At 37.1% G+C, this 17,997-nt stretch overlaps 1 protein-coding gene across 6 annotated transcripts in view; it reads right to left on the reverse strand.

Annotated features, from left to right (window-relative positions):
* ENPP2 (ectonucleotide pyrophosphatase/phosphodiesterase 2) overlaps positions 1–17,997 on the reverse strand; it is a 104,201-nt gene that overhangs the window by 36,072 nt on the left and 50,132 nt on the right. For 5 of the 6 annotated variants that reach the window (XM_008578619.1, XM_008578620.1, XM_008578617.1 and 2 more), the window contains exons 9-11: positions 11,848–11,903; positions 7,103–7,168; positions 6,374–6,446 (exon numbers count right to left, since the gene is read on the reverse strand). In XM_008578619.1, the coding sequence (XP_008576841.1) occupies positions 6,374–6,446; positions 7,103–7,168; positions 11,848–11,903 (195 nt within the window). Of the gene's footprint in view, positions 1–1,747; positions 1,904–6,373; positions 6,447–7,102; positions 7,169–11,847; positions 11,904–17,997 lie in introns of all 6 variants that reach the window. The other variant, XM_008578622.1, reaches the window with a different exon arrangement.

Genomic DNA, 17,997 nt, shown 5'->3' on the forward strand with positions numbered 1-17,997 from the left:
TTAAAATGTAACAATGTCCTCTAAATCTAAGAGTTTTGAGAGTGAACGGAAAGTTGGACGGATAGTTCAAGCCTCTTGTTCCCTAAGTGAAATCACATTAGGTTTGAAGTGTGGCAAGAAGATAGAGTCTAAGTGAATCAGAAGCAGTTCTGAGGTTAAAATCATAACCTTCCCACTGGATAATAATTAGAACATCATTAACACAATGGGATCCATCTCATATTCTGAACTTAACTGTCGATTTCTGAGAGCAATAGATTCTTAATGGAAGAACCTATTCTAAGAAACAAGCTACTGTTTCTCAATTTAGTTTCTTCCAAGCTAATTTTGAGCAAAAGAAGAATCTTCAAGAGTCCTAACTTAAACAGAAGTGAACCACTGAGATTGTTCTAGAAGGTTTCTTATTTAGTCTAACAAAATACAAAAACTCAATTCTTCTCTGAAGAACATTTCCAGAGCCTAAGAAACATAATCCACCTCTCATTTTCTTGTTTCAAATAGAAGTTTCTAACAGCATGAATTCTCCCCTGTACTAGAAGCTTCCCTTATCACTCTTATCTCTAACTGTGCAATGGAAAGATGTTTAAGAAACTTCTCATCAGACAAATACTTGACAGTACTGTAGGGAAATTTTACAGCTTAGCTAACAATCATACACATACACCCAAAATGACTAAGATAAGAACAGAAAGGATCTGAACATCATTTTTACTCAGACATATATCTTTCATTAGCATCTTCTTAGATGAATCAACACCTTTCCTCATATCATTTCATTAGTGAAATCAGGTGTAAACTTTTTTTATGTCAGGAATCAGCATTTCAAATCCTGTCCCAAGGAGTAAGTCACAATTGAAAGTTTCAGAATGAAGTATACAGTATAATCTGAAGGATCCAACAGATGTGGGACTAAGTGGTATTTTCTTCTGAGAAAACCATGCTCTCCTCTAAGATCTTTGTCTAGACAAAGAAATGCCAAATGCACAATCTATGTCAATCCTTGGCAATGACTTATTTTCCTTTACTCAGCAGGATAACTCAGGTAAAATCCAAAACCTTCATCTTAGTGATCAGTTCAGACAATCATAACTAAGATATTGCCTGAGAAGTACATGACATTTTCGGGAAAAACAACAACCCACGGGCTCTTTTGAAAATACTGGAAGGAATAGATGTTATGCACATCACTATGAGAAAACACACACAACTCTTACCTGCCCATTGTTTTCTCTTTCTTTCTATCCTAGTTATTCCCTTGTCTAGAACCTAAGACCTTTTCTGATCTCTGAAGGTACATATCTTTAATCTAAACCAGCATTCTATCAAATTCTAGTCTGCATTGTCTTTAACAACTCTCCCTGATACCTTGCAGGGTTGTTCTCAAGCACCAGAGCTGCAAACCATTGTGACTAATTCTGTGAACAAGTACAAGCAAAACCAACAGCCTCCTGAACAGTCACTCCAGCATAAATGTTAGTACTAGTTTTAGGACAACTATCTCCAAAGAAAGTTAAAAAAACTCTCCTTTTCTTTCTGAAAAATGAAAAAACTTTCATGCTGAAAGTTCAGGAAGTCTTCACCTCAGTGTTAACCTCTGAAGTACCAGATTTTTCTGGACTCAAAGCCAAGGATGATGCACCAGAGTTTTTCTAAAACATATTCTGCTGATATTCAAACCAAGGCACTGAAGGAAACCTTCAACTCAGACCTGCCCGCCACAAAGCTTTGGAACAATAGATAAACTTACTTTGTCCTGACGAGTTTCCGCAGCATAATGATCCATCCTATGTAATTTTCTTCTTCTTTTCTTTGGAGGAGCAACTGGTCTTTCCTGTCTCCTCTTAGGGGCAACCTTCCTCTTAGGTCTCTTAGCCGGAGTAAGAGGTGAGTCATAACTACTCTCCTGTACTGGCGGATAGAGATGTCTGGACTCAGAAGTCGTCTGTCCCTCTGGGTAAGATAATAAAGCTCACACTTTCCCACCTAGGGTCAGCAAAGTCTTAGTTGGAAAAACTAAGGCTCCTTAAGGGAGAAAAAAAATGGTATGAGGGATGATTCAGGGAACTCTATAGAGAGGAGGCTCCTAAAAATTGATCTTGATGTTGCGGTGGCAGCTTCTCCACTGAGAATAAGAATAGAATTTAAGAGAATCCAGTCATGTGGGTTTCTGTTGGCTGGGAAGCCTACTTGTGGATATATCTGAAGGTGGCATTAGAGAAATTTTGCATCCATAACTCCTGCATTAAGGAGAGACTGGTGTTTGGTTACGAAAAGCTCTCCATTTATAAAGTACTAGCTTAAACAGAATATTAGTCACTTGGTCATTTCAAGATGGCCTTGAGTCTCATGTAAGTCATTCTAATTCAGAATCTGATGAGTATCTATCTGTTCACATCCAGCAGATATATCAGAACAACTGCCACCTTCACTGGCAAGGATCAGAAAAAAAAACTTAAAACAAAGGATGGAATGAAGCATAGATAATAAGCAATCCTCATTAGCCATAGGTATACATCCAAAAATCAGGACTTTCAGCAGGAGAGATAACTTCTCACTGACAATTGAGGTTTCTAGTACAGAAGAACTCTAAGCCACATTTTCTTTCAAATGCAAAATGTCATCATGATCTCTTCATCTTGGTATGCAGATCAAGAAAGCGTCTACTTATGCTCTTGCTGTCAGAAACCCCTTTTTGTAGGGAGTAGCAGTGTATTTGCATTTTGTTTTGAATATCCAAAGAGTAGTAAAGGTTGACAGATAAACTGAGCAAGGAAGATAACCTTTTGGAACTTCCAAATGCTAGAGAGAAACTGGCCCCTGATTTGCTGATGGTGCAAAGGTGAATTAAAGCAGCAAGCTCTGCTGTCTGACTCCTCTCTCTCTCTCAGTAGGACTGTTCTGAGAGCCATTCAGATGCAGGAAGTGGCAGGAGGAGAAACAATGTTAGTGTATACAAGGAGAACATCTGCCATGCGATGTCACTGTTTCCAGGGCAAGCGACTGCAAAGGCACTGCTCTTTCTGTCTCATCCTCTCACTCCGGCAGAGCAAAAGAAACAGCCCCATAGACTTTGGTTTGGTTTGGTTTGGCTTTTTTAATGCTTCTAGTTTTAAGCAAATTTCCATGAGAAGAGCAGCAAAAGTAAAAGAGGGTTTTTCATTTCATGGTCACCAAATACATTCTGCTAGCACTCAAGTCTGCCCATCAAACTCTAAGCCATTGCAAGAGACCTCAACATTCCAAACGCTCCAAAGGCGAGCCCTTCCGATTGCAGCAGGTTAGAGGAGCAGAGGGAGAAACAGGGTTTTAGCCAAACTGGGTTTTCATCCAGTGATTATATTGCATGTATTCCTTCTTCAAATGTTAGAGGTAGATGAAAGCTAAGTTTTCACTGACCAGCCATACTTTAGCCTGAATTTAGAAGTTTTAGCCTGAGGTTATTTAGAGGATGGAGGCGGAGGGGCAAATTTCCCCACTTGTCAGAAGGATACTTTGCCATCTGAAGGTAGGGACTAGCCAGCCAAAGCTCTGCCTCTAGGCCTGGAAAAGCAGCCAAATAAGGAGTCACAGAGAAAGCACAAAAGGTCAAAGAGAAAAAGATTGTGCCAATAATCAATAGCAAGCATATTTCTGAACATTCACCATTACACTATGAAACCAGGAGCAATACACCACTTCTTGAAGTAATTAGCTCAATGTTTGGTCATCTCATTGAATAGCTTTTGAGAATCATCCTGGAAAAAGTATACTTTATTAAGTAAATAAAGCACAACTTTCAACTGAATTAATCTTACGGTAGCATACAGAATTTTGATAGAATCATTTCAATTAAATTTCAAGTGCAAGTCATTTTCTTACTGTATGTAAAAGATAACATGTACTGATTTTAAATATAATCTTTCAGCTAGTGGGTATAATATTTTCATGTACAATAAATGTGTATGACAATATATAGGTATATATACATATCATATACAGGTATATAAACCAATTAGCCTATGACAGAAGAGAGGTTTGCTGACTTGCTTTGGTGTCCTGTTTAAAAAGTATAAACTATTTTTTTTTCTTTCAGTTAAAATAAGATTCCTAAAACCAGATTAGAAATAGTTTAAATCGGAAAATATCCTTTGCCTTATGAGAAGAAAGTCACCGAGTTATCAGGTTACCATAACTGAAGATCTACTCCAAGGTATCCAATTGAGAGTGTTTAACCAGTAAATACATGAGAATACCCCAGTTCCAAGAAGCAGTAATGCAACATAATATGAAGAACATAATATGAATACTTCCAATTCTTAATTCAAAAGTATTGTAGACAAAATCTGTTTGTATATTTCTGAGTATCCCTGGACATAGAAACCATCAGTACAACAAATTAAAGCATCCTGTATCATGCTCCATTTATTCATTGCTCAGTACTTTAAAAAATCTTGTTTGTTTCTTAATTAAAACACATATCCTTTAAAGTGGGTAATTATAACTAAACTACACATCAGAAATCTAAGTATGTTCATGGATAAAGAACATTTATTGTTAAGCCATATAACTTTTAAGGTAAGATGAGTTGTACCTCATCTGTGTTGTTAAAAGTCAACATTTATCATAAAGAAAATGTTCTGTATGATTTAAACACAGTTTTTAACTAACCATTTTGCTTATCTTCTGGACTGAAGGAGGGTTAAATGGTGACTTGGGAAGGACCATGGTCTGAGAGTCAGAAGTTCTAAGGTTCTATTTCCAAGTTCTCCACTTACCAGCCAAGCAACTTGAGCAGTCCCAGAACTCTTTAAGTACCAGGCTCCTGCTTTTAAAACCCCTGTTTTGCCTACACTACAGAGTCCTTTAGGGGATATTATTGTCCAAACACAGTCAAACCTTTAAATACGGCATATGCAACTGCTTAGATGTAGTTTTTTTCTAACGTTTTAATAAAATGTGATTCCTTTTGTTCACTTTAGATTCGTCTCAAAGAAAGTCATCCTAAATATAAAACAGCCATTCTTGCTTTGGTTTTCTTTCTTGTCAAAATAAGATTTGTATTTCATGTATTCAGATGTCTCTCACATTTTATCATTTGTGTTTCATAATCATGCAATACAGGTTAAACATAAAAGGGATAGAAAAAGAGCATCAGACACATATGACTCCAGTGATTTAAGACAAACTTAGAATGGTGTCATGTAGTCATTAGTTTCCAATACTTAAAAAAATCATCACTGAAGTGAACTGATATTAAAACATTAAGATATACTTATGGCTCCTTAATATTTATACATGCTGCAATTTGTTCAAGAATACTTAAACCAAATTACACATATCTGTATCTCCAATTCATCCTTATACTAAACACAGTGAACTTAATTAAAGTCAACAGCATTGTCACAGGTTATTAGAGAATTGAAGGCAGTTTCCATGGTGCAAAGGTGAATTAAAGCAGAATTATTTAAAAAAATCATTCCCCAGCCAAAATCAAGTTTTATTATGTTAATGTAGCCCTCACCATCCTATTAAGAAAGAAAGGTAGACAACATCTAAAAAGTTTGGATCTGTGAACTCCGCCACATTTTAAAATAACCTATGCTGAAACGTCAGGGAGATTTGCATCCTCGCTGAAATAGGAACATAATAAAACACAACTTCCCTTTCCCTCCTTCTGAACTTGAAGTTGTACTGGATACTACCTCACAAACAAGTTTTCTTGTACTACAATGGCTGAATGTTTCATAAAAAGGGTGTCCCACTGGTCTACTAAACAGATTCATTCAGCAGTATGTTTCTTTCAATTAAGAACTCACTTCTTGGGGGTGATGAATATGTTCATACTCTTGAACGCTGTGATGGTTTCACAGTATATATACCTATGCCAAAATTTATCAAATAAAAAGTGTCTAATACTATATAACACATGCCAGGTTGATCGTACCTGCTAAGGCTATTGGAGCTGTTGACCTGACCTACCCTCCCTGAACTGCATAATCATTTTAAGGGTGAAAAAATTCAGTTGCGATGTTTTGTCCTATAGGTTATGTCTCTGGGTTCCTTTCTACTCCTATTCCAGTAGTGGCAAATGCCGATTCTTCCCTATTCTTCACCTAATGACTGATGCTCTCAGGACTGGAATACACCCCATTTCCCCTTCACCAAGTTTAAAATGTTTGAATAACAAAGTAATCTGCAATGAAGTTCCTGTAAAAGAAACAGGTTGTTTTTAAAATATCTTTTTAAATGTTTTTAGTCTGGTAATCATTTGGCTATATGTAAACCTTGCAAATACAAACACCCCCAAAGACTTTGCACAAATCCTGAAATAAGGGCAGTAGATCAGCTAGCCAAGCAGTACAAGGTCCTCTTAGGCAGATGAGAAACTACTAACCTCAGGGCCAAAAGGGCCATATTTGTGTCCAGAGAAATCAGGTTGTTCAGAATAGAAGGCATAAACTGAAGGCCTACGGAAAAATTGGAAGGTTTAAAATCTCCCCCAAACCACACATAACAAAGAATATCAAATATCCCTACACATTAAACAAACAAACAAAAAATCCTCTCAAATTAATCTCCCAACTACTGTTAGAATTACCATGGAAAACTCTTCCCCATCACACCCAGCACCCTCTTCACCACCCCCACCATGGCAATTGCCTGGTACTACCTTCAAGAATCAAAAGTCACAAAGGAAAATCTGAACATGTACTCAGGTCTTTGATCCTCGAGATAAAAGAGCCCAATGACAATTTACACAGGTCATGCTATCTGAAGCCTGAAAGAACAACTAACTCTACTATAGTGAAAAATCAGTTTCCCCGGTCCTTGGGATGCTACTAGTTCATTTATCAAAGCTAGAAACTCCCTTCAGCTCTGATGTAGTAGCCAGGATTAATAGTCATAGTAATTCATGTAATTAAGTGGCCCCCAATAGCCACAGTCCATTGTATCCTTCTTAGGGAAATAGCACTTAAGGCTAAGAACCATAAAGCTTTTCATAACTCCAAACCTTGGCTGTGCTTCTGTTTCACAGTGCATCTGGTGTTTCACCCAATTCTCACCTAAGGTGGAAATGTACTGAAGAGAGAAGAGAGAAAGACAGTTGGAAGAAAACAAATACCTCTCGTTGTCTGGTAGGGCGAGCCACTGCAGGATTGTTAATATCCTCCGCTCGTGAGGGATGACGCTGCAGAGGAATAACAGGCAAAACATGCTGTGAGGTTACATTCCCACAAACTCAGCCTGATGAGTGCTTGCTCTGGCACCCAGGGCAAATGCCCTCTATTTACCACCATCTGTTTTCACTTCGTTATAGTAAAAGGCCCCCTCTTTCAAATTACTGTGTAAATTTCTATTCCCATTTGCAACGTATTACGTTGCCCAACCTCTTCCACAGAAGACTAGACTGGAAACTCTTGATTCACGGTCAAAGTGAGGAACTTGTCTTGCTGATCAGAAACTCTGCTGCAAGCAGAAATGACTCTGACTTCAGAATCATTGCAGTTTAGTGTGTCGAGCCACCAGCTATGGCCATGGAGGGAGTAGCACTTACATCTCCAATCTGTCTCTTGCTGGCGATGTAAGCTCTCCTGACCTCTAGGCATCTTGACCTCTCTCTTCCTCAGTTTATTCATCAGTAAAATAAAGATAACAGCAAAGCACACTGCACAACTTGGTTTTAAGGATGAAATGAAACCAAGCAAGGAAATGGCATATACAGTGTATATAGCACATGGTAAGTGCTAAAAAAAACTTTCAATTTTTCTTAATAATCACAGAGTCATCATTCTTCTAAATAGCTATACAGCTCTAGAAACTTTATCTAACCTGGAACTTTAAGATTCTCCTTTAAAAAATAATGAGTTAGAGAAGGTATTGTTGAAATTCTCTTCCAATTCTATAAAAATCTGTCAAGAATAGGCACATATAATTATGAGACTGACAAAAAGGGTATAATCTTCATCCACATTGACTTTTGTGTTTCAGTCTCATTTCTCTGTTGAAATATAATTACCCTAAGTCTGGCACTAGTTTTAAGAGCTCCCAGCTAACATGATAGTACTGTAGCTTGGTCTGAGTTACATTAAGATGCTCTCAAGCTGAGTGATGGTTTTACTTATGGGGAAATTTGCTTAGTCTTTCCTAGCAAGGAGTACAAAACACTTTTCCACTCCCCCATCCAAGATCAGGCAACAGAGGCATGTTCATGATGAATTCAATGAAAGTATACCTTTAATTGTGGTTAGGAAAGATTATTGTGGGACATTGGGCGAGCCATTTAAACTTTCACTCTTAGTGGACACGAGCAAGAGAGAGAATAGCGGAAAGATAAATTCTCAGAGCCGTGTAGATGGTAGAGTTGGCAGGGGCTCTAATCATCCCCTCTCCCCACCACACCACCCACCTCTCGAGGATTTGTCATTTTTCTGGCATCCTCTCTAAGAGTATCATACAAGACCAGAAAATCATGGTTACCATAAAATGAGTCCTAATTTAAACATATTCCAGTGCTAAGTGAATAAATGTGACCCTGTTTATTATATCCTATAATTGAATTAGAAATAGGCAGAGCAAAGCCAAGTTAATCGCTTAAGGAATTTAATTCTTCAGACTTAGAAATCTTTTGTATCTGAGCAAAATAATTGCATATTTTGAATTCTTTCCTAACTGGGAAAAAAAAAAAAGCAAATGCTGTATGTAGCCTTTTCATCTTATCTTATTTCACTACCTTTAAAAGCTGCTTTATTTGATGTAATTGGTGTTAAGCCACAAAATGGACTCTGACGAACCCACTTCTAATGCTAATGGAAAAATACAAGGTAACGGAGTTTGTGTCAAGCTCAGAATGCTCACCCTTGAATGCCCTTGTTGGGATGGGGTACTTGAACAGTAGCAGGTAGGTAATTACAAATTTTGGCTCTCAGGCCAGAATACTTGGATTTAAATCCTGACTCCAACAAATACTGGTGATGAGACAATGGCACATTACCTAATCTTTCAGTGCCTCTGTAAAATGAGGATAATAACAATCCACCTGTCCCATAAATTTGTAATAAGGATTAATAGAGGTAAAACACATAATGCACTTAGAATAATGCCTGGCACATAGAAAGGGTTTAGTAAAATGATAGCTTTTATTAGTATGTACAGGATTTAAAAGTCCACAGAGATGATACATTCATTCATTAAATGTTTGTTCAAGGCATTTGTGTAAACATATATAAAGAAACAAGATACTTCTACCAAAAAGACTATTATGGAGGAATCACCATCTTCTTCGTAGGGAAAAGAAGCAGGTAATTATCATTTTCTGGGCAGGAGCTGATGTATGCGTGTGGTAAGAATATTAGATGAGAACTCTGGAGGTCTGAGCTTCTACCCTAAGTGTGACCTTGGGCATAACATTTAGTATCTCTAGGTTTTAGTGTTCTAATCTCTTAAGTTAAGAGTTGTACAAGGTGGTCTCTAAATTTCCTAGGAGTTCTAGATTATCTTTATAAAATAACCTCAGAGACCAAAAAGGCACAGCCTTTAGTCATTAGTGTTTCAAACACAATGCAGAGATAGCACGGATAAATTTGACCAAGGAAGAGCATATATCCAAGCAGAAAAGGAAGTGGGGTACACATCGCTGTCTTCAGCATTATTTAATTGGTGTAGAATTTCTCATGAGACCAAGTACATTACACATGGTCAGAAAAAGAAAACAGAGGAAATATGGAAAATAAAGGACTAGATGAAGTATTTACTGTTAATGGGAAACAAATTACCTTAAAACATATACAAGGTACTTCAAAAAGTTAAAGAAATATTTGTATTATCTTTTAATTCTATTTTTCCATGAATTTTTTGAAGTACCCTCTTATAGACATTGTTTAGTCAATGTTGAAAGAGAAAATGTGAATAAGAAAACAAATACCATTTGTTAGTTGCTCTCTATGTAATAAGTACCCTAATAAGCACTTCAAATAAGTTAACTCATTCTGTCTTCACAACATCCCATGCCAAAGGTACAATAACTTTCATTTAAAGATGAGGACATTAATTTGCTGAGAGATTAAATCACTTGCCCAAGATCAGCAATCTAATAAGCATCAAAACTGGGATTAGAATCAGTCTAAATACTCATACATAGTGGGAATTACTGCCTTTGAAAATGAATTGACATAAAAGAATGTAACGGAGCATCAGCTCAGGATGATCTTGTAATGAGATACTGTCATTTAAAAAGCAAGAATAATTCTAGGTTGCAGTACAGAATCAAGTTGAAAAGATGGGCTTCGAAGTCTAAGTCTGTGGTTGCAATCTGATTTTAAATTTTAAATTTTTCATAATGTACTATGTGTAGATTTTCTTGACATATATACCCTTAAATAACTGAAAGTAAGATCATATTTTTTAAAGTTATAAAAAGCTTCAAAAAGGGGAAAGAAAAAAGTCAATCCAAGACACTTCCAGAATATAGAAATAAAAGAATAGTCTGAGAAGCAAAGCAAAACTACAGACTTCTTTGGAGCACACAAAAGCCACCTTCTTATAAGGGGTTTCCAATGGGTGGAGAAAATTGCCATTCAAAACCAGAACACTGGGCCTTTTCAATGAAGCTTTGCAGCCGTTTTAGGGGGATAAGGGTGGGGACTAAGTATTAATTATGCTGTTGGCTCCTCTCCATTCTGCCAGGCAAGTAAATTGTGGAGCAGAAGAAATCTCTTCTTATAGACTTCTGTGACAGTCAAGGGTTAAAAAAAAAATGTAATGCTTAAGATTAAATTGGTAAATCAATACGCTGTTTACGTTAAGCAGTGTCATTTCTAACATTCCCACACTTATTTTTCAACTCAGAAACCTCTCTTTAAAAAAAAAAAGAAAAGAAAAAAGAAATTTTTAATGGGACACTCTGTCTTAGCTTCAAATCACCAAACCCAATTTTCATTTAGCCCTTCAAATCTGAAAATGCTACTTTTATTCTTGAATGTAGAGATTATAGACAGGATCATTCCGGGTTAATTTGAACCTGTGATTGCTCTAAGCACACTACTATTATAGAATAGTCAGATTTTTGTTAAGGCATAAGAGGCAAATATGGAAACAGCTTTAGGTGGTTAAAGAAAAAAAAAATATGGAAAGAACATCTCAGTGGGAACAAAATCCCCATGAAAGTTGAAACAGATTCCTTTTCTTAGTAAGGAGCCTTAAAAATAATCAACATGTTGACACTTTTATTAGGTAAGTTTCATCTTAAGGCTTAGGAACATTAACTGCTAATCCCCTCATCATCTCTGTGGGGATAAGTCTCGCTTTTTTCTTAGGGAAATCCTGGAGTTTGGTAGGAAAACGGGGTGAAAACAGAGGCTTCCCCTGCTCTCCTGTCTGGAACTTCCTAATCTCCAGACCATTCCATCAGCTCTCCAGATGCCTGAGATCACAGTAGATTCTTAAAGTTGTGAACCAAAATAAATATAGCACGTTGTAATATATTTATAGAAAATGATAATGCAAACTAAAGCAATAAATAGTGTAAGAGAAATATACATTCCCTAGTTGGCAAGTTACCAAAAACCTATAAGTGAGGATAGAAAAATCTAAAGGATGACCAGAAAAAGAAAAGAAAATTTTCCTTACGGACATTCTATTGAGAAAGGATGGAAAAAAAAAAAAAGACAGACAGAGAAAGAAAAGAGGCTGGGAAGAAGGCTAGAGGGAGAACTCAGAAAAAAATACCTGAAAGGTTATTTCTGAAATAGCAAATATTCAAAGGTGTGATACTTTTACATTTTACTGAAATAAAATCAAAATTGCATTATGTTTCACAAATTGAATTATAATTACAATCTTACAAACATGGACAAAATAAAGGTAACTTACACAGACCAAAAGAATGTTCCAGCTTTCACCCCTTGCTTGGTGGCTGTAATCCATAGCTAATGAGGAAAATATAAGAAGCTTATAACATGTTTTGAGTGTTGGTCAAAGAAGAAAAAGGTTTTAAAGTATATCAGATATCTTATACTCTACTCACACCCCAACATAAATTTCAGATTATTTGCAACCACTTATTTTTCACATCTGGAAGTCAGAATGATTATTTCCACAAATGTTATTCAATCCATTCTCTGCAAAAGCTCTCAAAAGCCTTGCTATGATTCTAATAACATTTTTAAAAAACTCTTATTTCATCTGAAAAGTCTCCTCTGTACCTGTCTTTTCTGATAATTATTCTGAACATTTCACTTATGTGGCATTACTGTGCTCATCAAAGGACCTAAGAGTAAACCAGATGTTTCCTTTACTATTGAAAGCCTTACAGAGGAGAGTACCAATTTGGTACCCAGATGTCAGAATCTTGGAACCCAGCTTGTTTTGTTTTATTTTAAACTAGATGAATGGGGGGTGGGGGGGAAGGCTAATTTTTAATCTGGTCTTTCCCAAAAATGTTTTTACCTCACCTTTTAGTAAATGGAATTTTAGAGAAAAGTTCCTGGAATAAGTTAGGTGAACTAAGCATTTCATTAGGTTTTTAAAATATTCTTTAAAGCCCATTCTGTTGGGAGGCAGAAGAAACAGGAGTTCAGAATCCAGACCCTGCAAATAGATACACTGGATTTTAAGCCTTGCTTCTGTCACTTACCAGCCACGTGGTCCTTCATCTAGTTACTTAACCTCTCTGTGCTTCAATTTCCTTTACAATATAGAAAATATTATCTAACACAGGATTATTCTAAGCTTTAATGAGTTAATACATTTAAAGTCCTTAAACCAGTGTCTTAGCATTTCGTAAACACTCATTCAATTACAGTCTCTATTATTATGCAATAATGGAAATAATGTAATCCAGTTATACTAGGAACATTAAAAACAGCTTAGGGTGGCAAGTGTCCCACTGAACAGAAGTCTGAGAAGAAACCCCCTCACTTAAGGGAAGAGAATGGAGGAAAATAGAAGGGAGAACGGTGGTTTGTCAGAGACCAAAGCAAAAGTGATCTAGGAATTATAGCCAGCCCCTTTTCTGTTTTTGTTATATACAGACTTTGAGAGTGTCCTTTGAAGAGTGAAAACCTTTATCTTTTGAAGAAATGAGTAATTGGGGTGTAGGGCATCCAGGAGCTTGGCCATGGTTTCAAACGGGCCTGGGAACCTGGCCTGGGAAAACTCTAAAAGGATTCCAGGACCCTTGGAGCATCTAGAAATCTCCAGCCCCAAAAATCACAGCCACTGGAGCTGGCAAGTGAAGGATGAGACTGGAGAGCTTAGAGTGTCCTCTCAGGTCCATGGAGTGCTGAGCTACTAGTGGATTTCATCAGCATGGGAGAGGTGGAGTCCTCATCCCGTTCACACGGCTCTGGGGGAGTAGACCTGGTTGGCTGAGACCTCGGGTTCTCTGGATGGTTCAGAGATAAGGATCTCAGATTGCTCTGAATGTCCTCCACTCTGTTTGGTCCAGAGCATCCTTTTGCTTTATGAACAAGCTCTGGTATGCCAGGTGTCCCCAGCCCAACCAGGGTTCCAAAATGTGTCCTGAACTTTCATTCATTCTTGTTCCAGAGCTCCCAGCAGCAAGAAGATGACCTAAAACCAAGTACTGGACACCTTGTGCATTTCTCAAAACCATGCTGGAGAGACCAGTTTCTTAATTTAGTGATCTATTTTTATAATTATTTTAACTTCACAGACACAAGTTTAGCGTATTCATATCCACACAACTTTCTAGAAAATTTAGTGCCTTTCTATTTCCAAGGGAATGATACTAGGAAATATTTGGCATATACTAAATATAATATCAATCTGGGATTTCCTAAAGAAAAGGTTTGTAAAATACAAATTTGTCAAATGATGACTATTTACTTTCAAAAATTATATTGTAGAATACATGCTGATGTGGGCATTATCTGGGCAACAGGAAACCCTGTGAGTACCTTTTATTACAGTAATCCTCTGCGAAAAAAAAAAGTCCCCAAAAGGGGTCTTTGCAGTGATAAAAGGAAAAAGCAGGCAGATTGCAGATGACACTAGTAAGTGTGCTACAAGTATTCTGATGGCAAAAATCAGGATCATTTGTTCTTTCTACTTTAATGTACTTTTTGAAATTTTTACAGTGACAATTAATATTTGTAATCAGAAAAAAGACATGAATTTTAAAAAGTGATGTTAATTACAAAGACAATTTAAAGGTAAAATATTATATCTCTTCTGAAAAAAAGAAGCAGAAAGATACTCCTTGCTTCTTGGTAAAAATTACATTGACCATATTTTCTAAAAGAAAATTGGTAGCATGGCCAATAAAGTGCAAAACAGTGAACAAATGAGAGAGAATACCTGAAACAAAAAGCATATTTTAAAGACTCAAACTAAAGAATCATAGCACTAATGAACCCATTCTGTCAAAGTTGAGCAAACAGCATGAGATTGAAGCATAAAGAAAGTTAAGGCACAGCATAAGCTGCTATAAAGTTCCTTCCTAGGTCATAAGTAGACAGGTATATTATACTTCAGGGCTCAGAAGTTAAATCTAATAATTACCAAGAAAAAAAAAGCACTAAAACATTGGTTCAAAAGAAGAAAAGTGAAAATAAGCCTCTAGTACTATAAAAAAGAGAGAGAAAGAAGATTCCTGGTTCCTTGTTAATTCAGAGACATGGGAGTTAATGGTTTCCCTAAATTTGAAAGCGATACAAATTTTCTCAGAAGCTGGTAAAACACATACACACATACATACAGCTAAAAAATACAAGCTAAGAAGGCACTGGGTTTGGGCTTCCTGCCTTTAATCCCAGTACTTCTTCCTTTGTTCTGCTTTATCCAGAGACCCAGCTTTCAACATTTGTGTCCTGACGCTACATTTCAAAAAGGGGACAAATGGGAGTAATATTGTATCTTCTTGATATGTTATCAGGAATTTAAAAAAAGCTTTCCCACTAGAATGGGGTGTGTTAAATGTGAAACTGGACACTTCCTCAAATTAAGTGCATAGCTATGACAGAAGGGAAGTTTTGAAAAAGAAAATAAGCCAAAAACACTTTTTAAAAACATAAACTACTATTTTCTAGCAGTTCTTTGAAGGAAAATTATTCTTTTGCATTCAAAAGCATGAAGCTAGGATAAATAGAATTCTGGGAGACCAGAGGGATGGGTGGGGCCACTGCTTCAGCAGAAGTAGATCAATTGCTGAGAATCAGAACACACTGAGAATGGGGGAGTGGGGAGTGCTGGGGGATGCAGTGGAATCAACTGTGGACCGGTGTGGCTGCTTTCCAGGTGGTGGGGCCAGAAGGAGGGGAGTGATGAAGCTGTTGACATGTGGCCTTAGAGCTGTCTGGACTACAAAGATGGAGTCCTGTCCTTGAGGATGACATACCCTAGAGGAAGCACAGGCAAATCATGCCACCAAAGGACGTGCAGACCAGTTCAATCCAAAACACAGTAGTGAAGCACTTAACTGTGCCCAGCTCTGCACCAGGTCTTCAGAATAAAGAGATTAATAAGCCAAGTCCCTGCCCCAATAGGACCCACAGTCTAAAGCACTCTTGTAAATAATCAATTTCAAAAGGAAGTGGTCAAATTTATGACAAAAATAATATGAAAGTCCAAAAGATCCTGATCTAACCATCACACATTGTACACAATTATTGAAAATCAATGTTCTACCCCACATGTATGTACAATAAATTATCTAAAAAAGTAAAAATAAAGAATGCACTATGTGAAAAAAAAATGAATTAAATTAAATAGTAAAAAAAAAAAAAAAAAAAAAAAACCCAAAGCCCAAAGAAGAGTCAGGGTCAGAAGAGCTTATAGAACGTCTTCTGGGGACAGACACTTCAACTGAAATTTGAAAGCTAAATAAACAGGTAGGCAAAGGAGCCAGGTGAGCAGAGCCCATTTTAATTAAGAACAACTTACAGTACAAAGAGAAAAAACTATATCTATAGTATATGGGAAGGAAACAAGAAAATAAAAGTAAAATTTTCCTGGAAAGAAAGAAAAGCTTCCTCCTACCAGGATATAAAACAGACAAAAAGAGAGCTGAGCAGTAACTTATACATCCCATCAAGCCAGTCCGTTTGGCCTGGAATTTCACCCCTCTTCTGACTCCATTCTTCTTCCCTTTGCTGTCTCTTTCTGGAGCATTGCATTTTTCCACTGGAGTAATTCACTAGGATGGTCTCTGTAGCAACTCACTGCACCACCAAGGCTGGCAGAAAGCAATTCCAGGCCAAGCAACTTGAGAAGTGACAGAATGCATCTGCTCCTCTTAGAAACACCTAACTCCAGAAACTCTGAATTTAGAGGACTTGAATCATGATGGGATGTTGGACTCGTTTCTCAAGTCTCCACATTTAGTTAGCCCCTTAGGGTCCCATTCATTGTCCACATTGCTGCGAGTCCAGATTTAAACTCAACAGGGAATACTCCACTGAGGTATCTCCATATAAGAAATTACAGGAATGTAGCAGAGAGTATTTCCAAAGAAACAAACACACTTAAGGAACTGCATTAAAACATGTATGAGAAATGTAGGGTCATACAGCAAATGACAATTTCTAATAGTGCATTCTGAAGATTAGCAAATTAAAAGCAGACTAGACTTGGCAAAAGTGGCTATATCAGGATTTTTTTAAATAAAATAAACTATAGAAATTATTTTTGGAAGCCCAATGGTGAGATTCAAATTTTCAGAAGGCTTCATCCCATCTACCAGATTTTAAGCTAGGATAAGAAGTAGCTCTTAGTCACCATTTAATCTGGCCTCTCTATCATGTAGCCTAATGTCTTGCATGGTTTAATCACTCAGTAAAAATAAGTTGAGTTTAATTTAATTACCAGTCTAAGATTTTTGAAAATATGTTATCTACTCCAATTAGTTTTTCACTGGGAACTCTGTGAAATGTACAAGCCTCTGAGAGAATTGTATAAATACTTGAGGAATTTTTATTAATCTTTATTTCTATAGTACTTATAGTTTCTTAGATTCTTATGCTTCAACTATAGTTTCTTATAGTTCTTGTCCATATGCTCTGTCTATAGACCAAATTTCGATAACATGTGTTTTTAAATTATAGCGATTATGCTCCTTGGAACTCTTATGGTGTCTATCTTGTTTAAGATGATAGATAAAAACACAAATCAGTTTTACCGCAAATCATGGTCAGTATTAAAAGAGTACTCAACTTGGTCAAATGTGTCAACTTTGAGAGTTAGTAAGAAAACAGGTAAACAGTTCACACAGAGACTTCACTTCACGGGTCAGGTTAATAGCATTTCCTCTGCTCTGTTTCTGCAGAAGTTAATGACCCTGTGGACTCATCTTCTGAGTCACGCTAACCCAGAGGAAACCTAATGTCAACATTTGGTGTAAGGCTATCCAATTTGATAAAATTACTATTTATCTCTACATTCTTTGTGGTTCTTCAGGGAAGTTTGCTTCCATGATAAAATTAATATAAAAGACCAACCAGCAACAGCTTGACAAAACTGTAATTTCAATCATTTTATTCACTCATAAATTATTCCTCTATCATAAACTTTGTTTGTGAAATCCACCCTGTCAACAAATTTCACTATGATCATAACCTAGGTCATCATAGACTTCTGGGAGTCCAGCCTGAATAAAGACAGCAGAATTAGAACAACTATTATAAAGAAGTTTTTCTGCAGACATACAAGAAGTCTTTCAATGTTGTTTTTTTTTTTTTTTAGATGAAAGTCTGTTTTTATCCTTGTATACTGATTTATCTATTATGCAACACAAATATTTTGATCACAAATGACCTTTTCTCAAAAAATGATACCTTAAGGGGCCGGCCCGGTGGCACACTGCTATAGTGCGCCGCTTAGGAGCGCGGCGGCGCTCCCGCCGAGGGTTCGGATCCCACATACAGACCGGTTCCCGCTCACTGGCGGAGCGAGGTGCGGGAGCAACGCCGAGGGGTGCTCTCCCGTTGCCGGTCCCGGTCCGGTACGGGAGCGACACTGAGGGTTGCGATCCCGTTGCCGGACACGAAAAAAGACAAAAAAAAA

This window comes from Galeopterus variegatus, unplaced genomic scaffold, assembly GCF_000696425.1.
Source record: "Galeopterus variegatus unplaced genomic scaffold, G_variegatus-3.0.2 Scaffold1730, whole genome shotgun sequence".
Classification (NCBI taxonomy): Eukaryota; Metazoa; Chordata; class Mammalia; order Dermoptera; family Cynocephalidae; genus Galeopterus; species Galeopterus variegatus.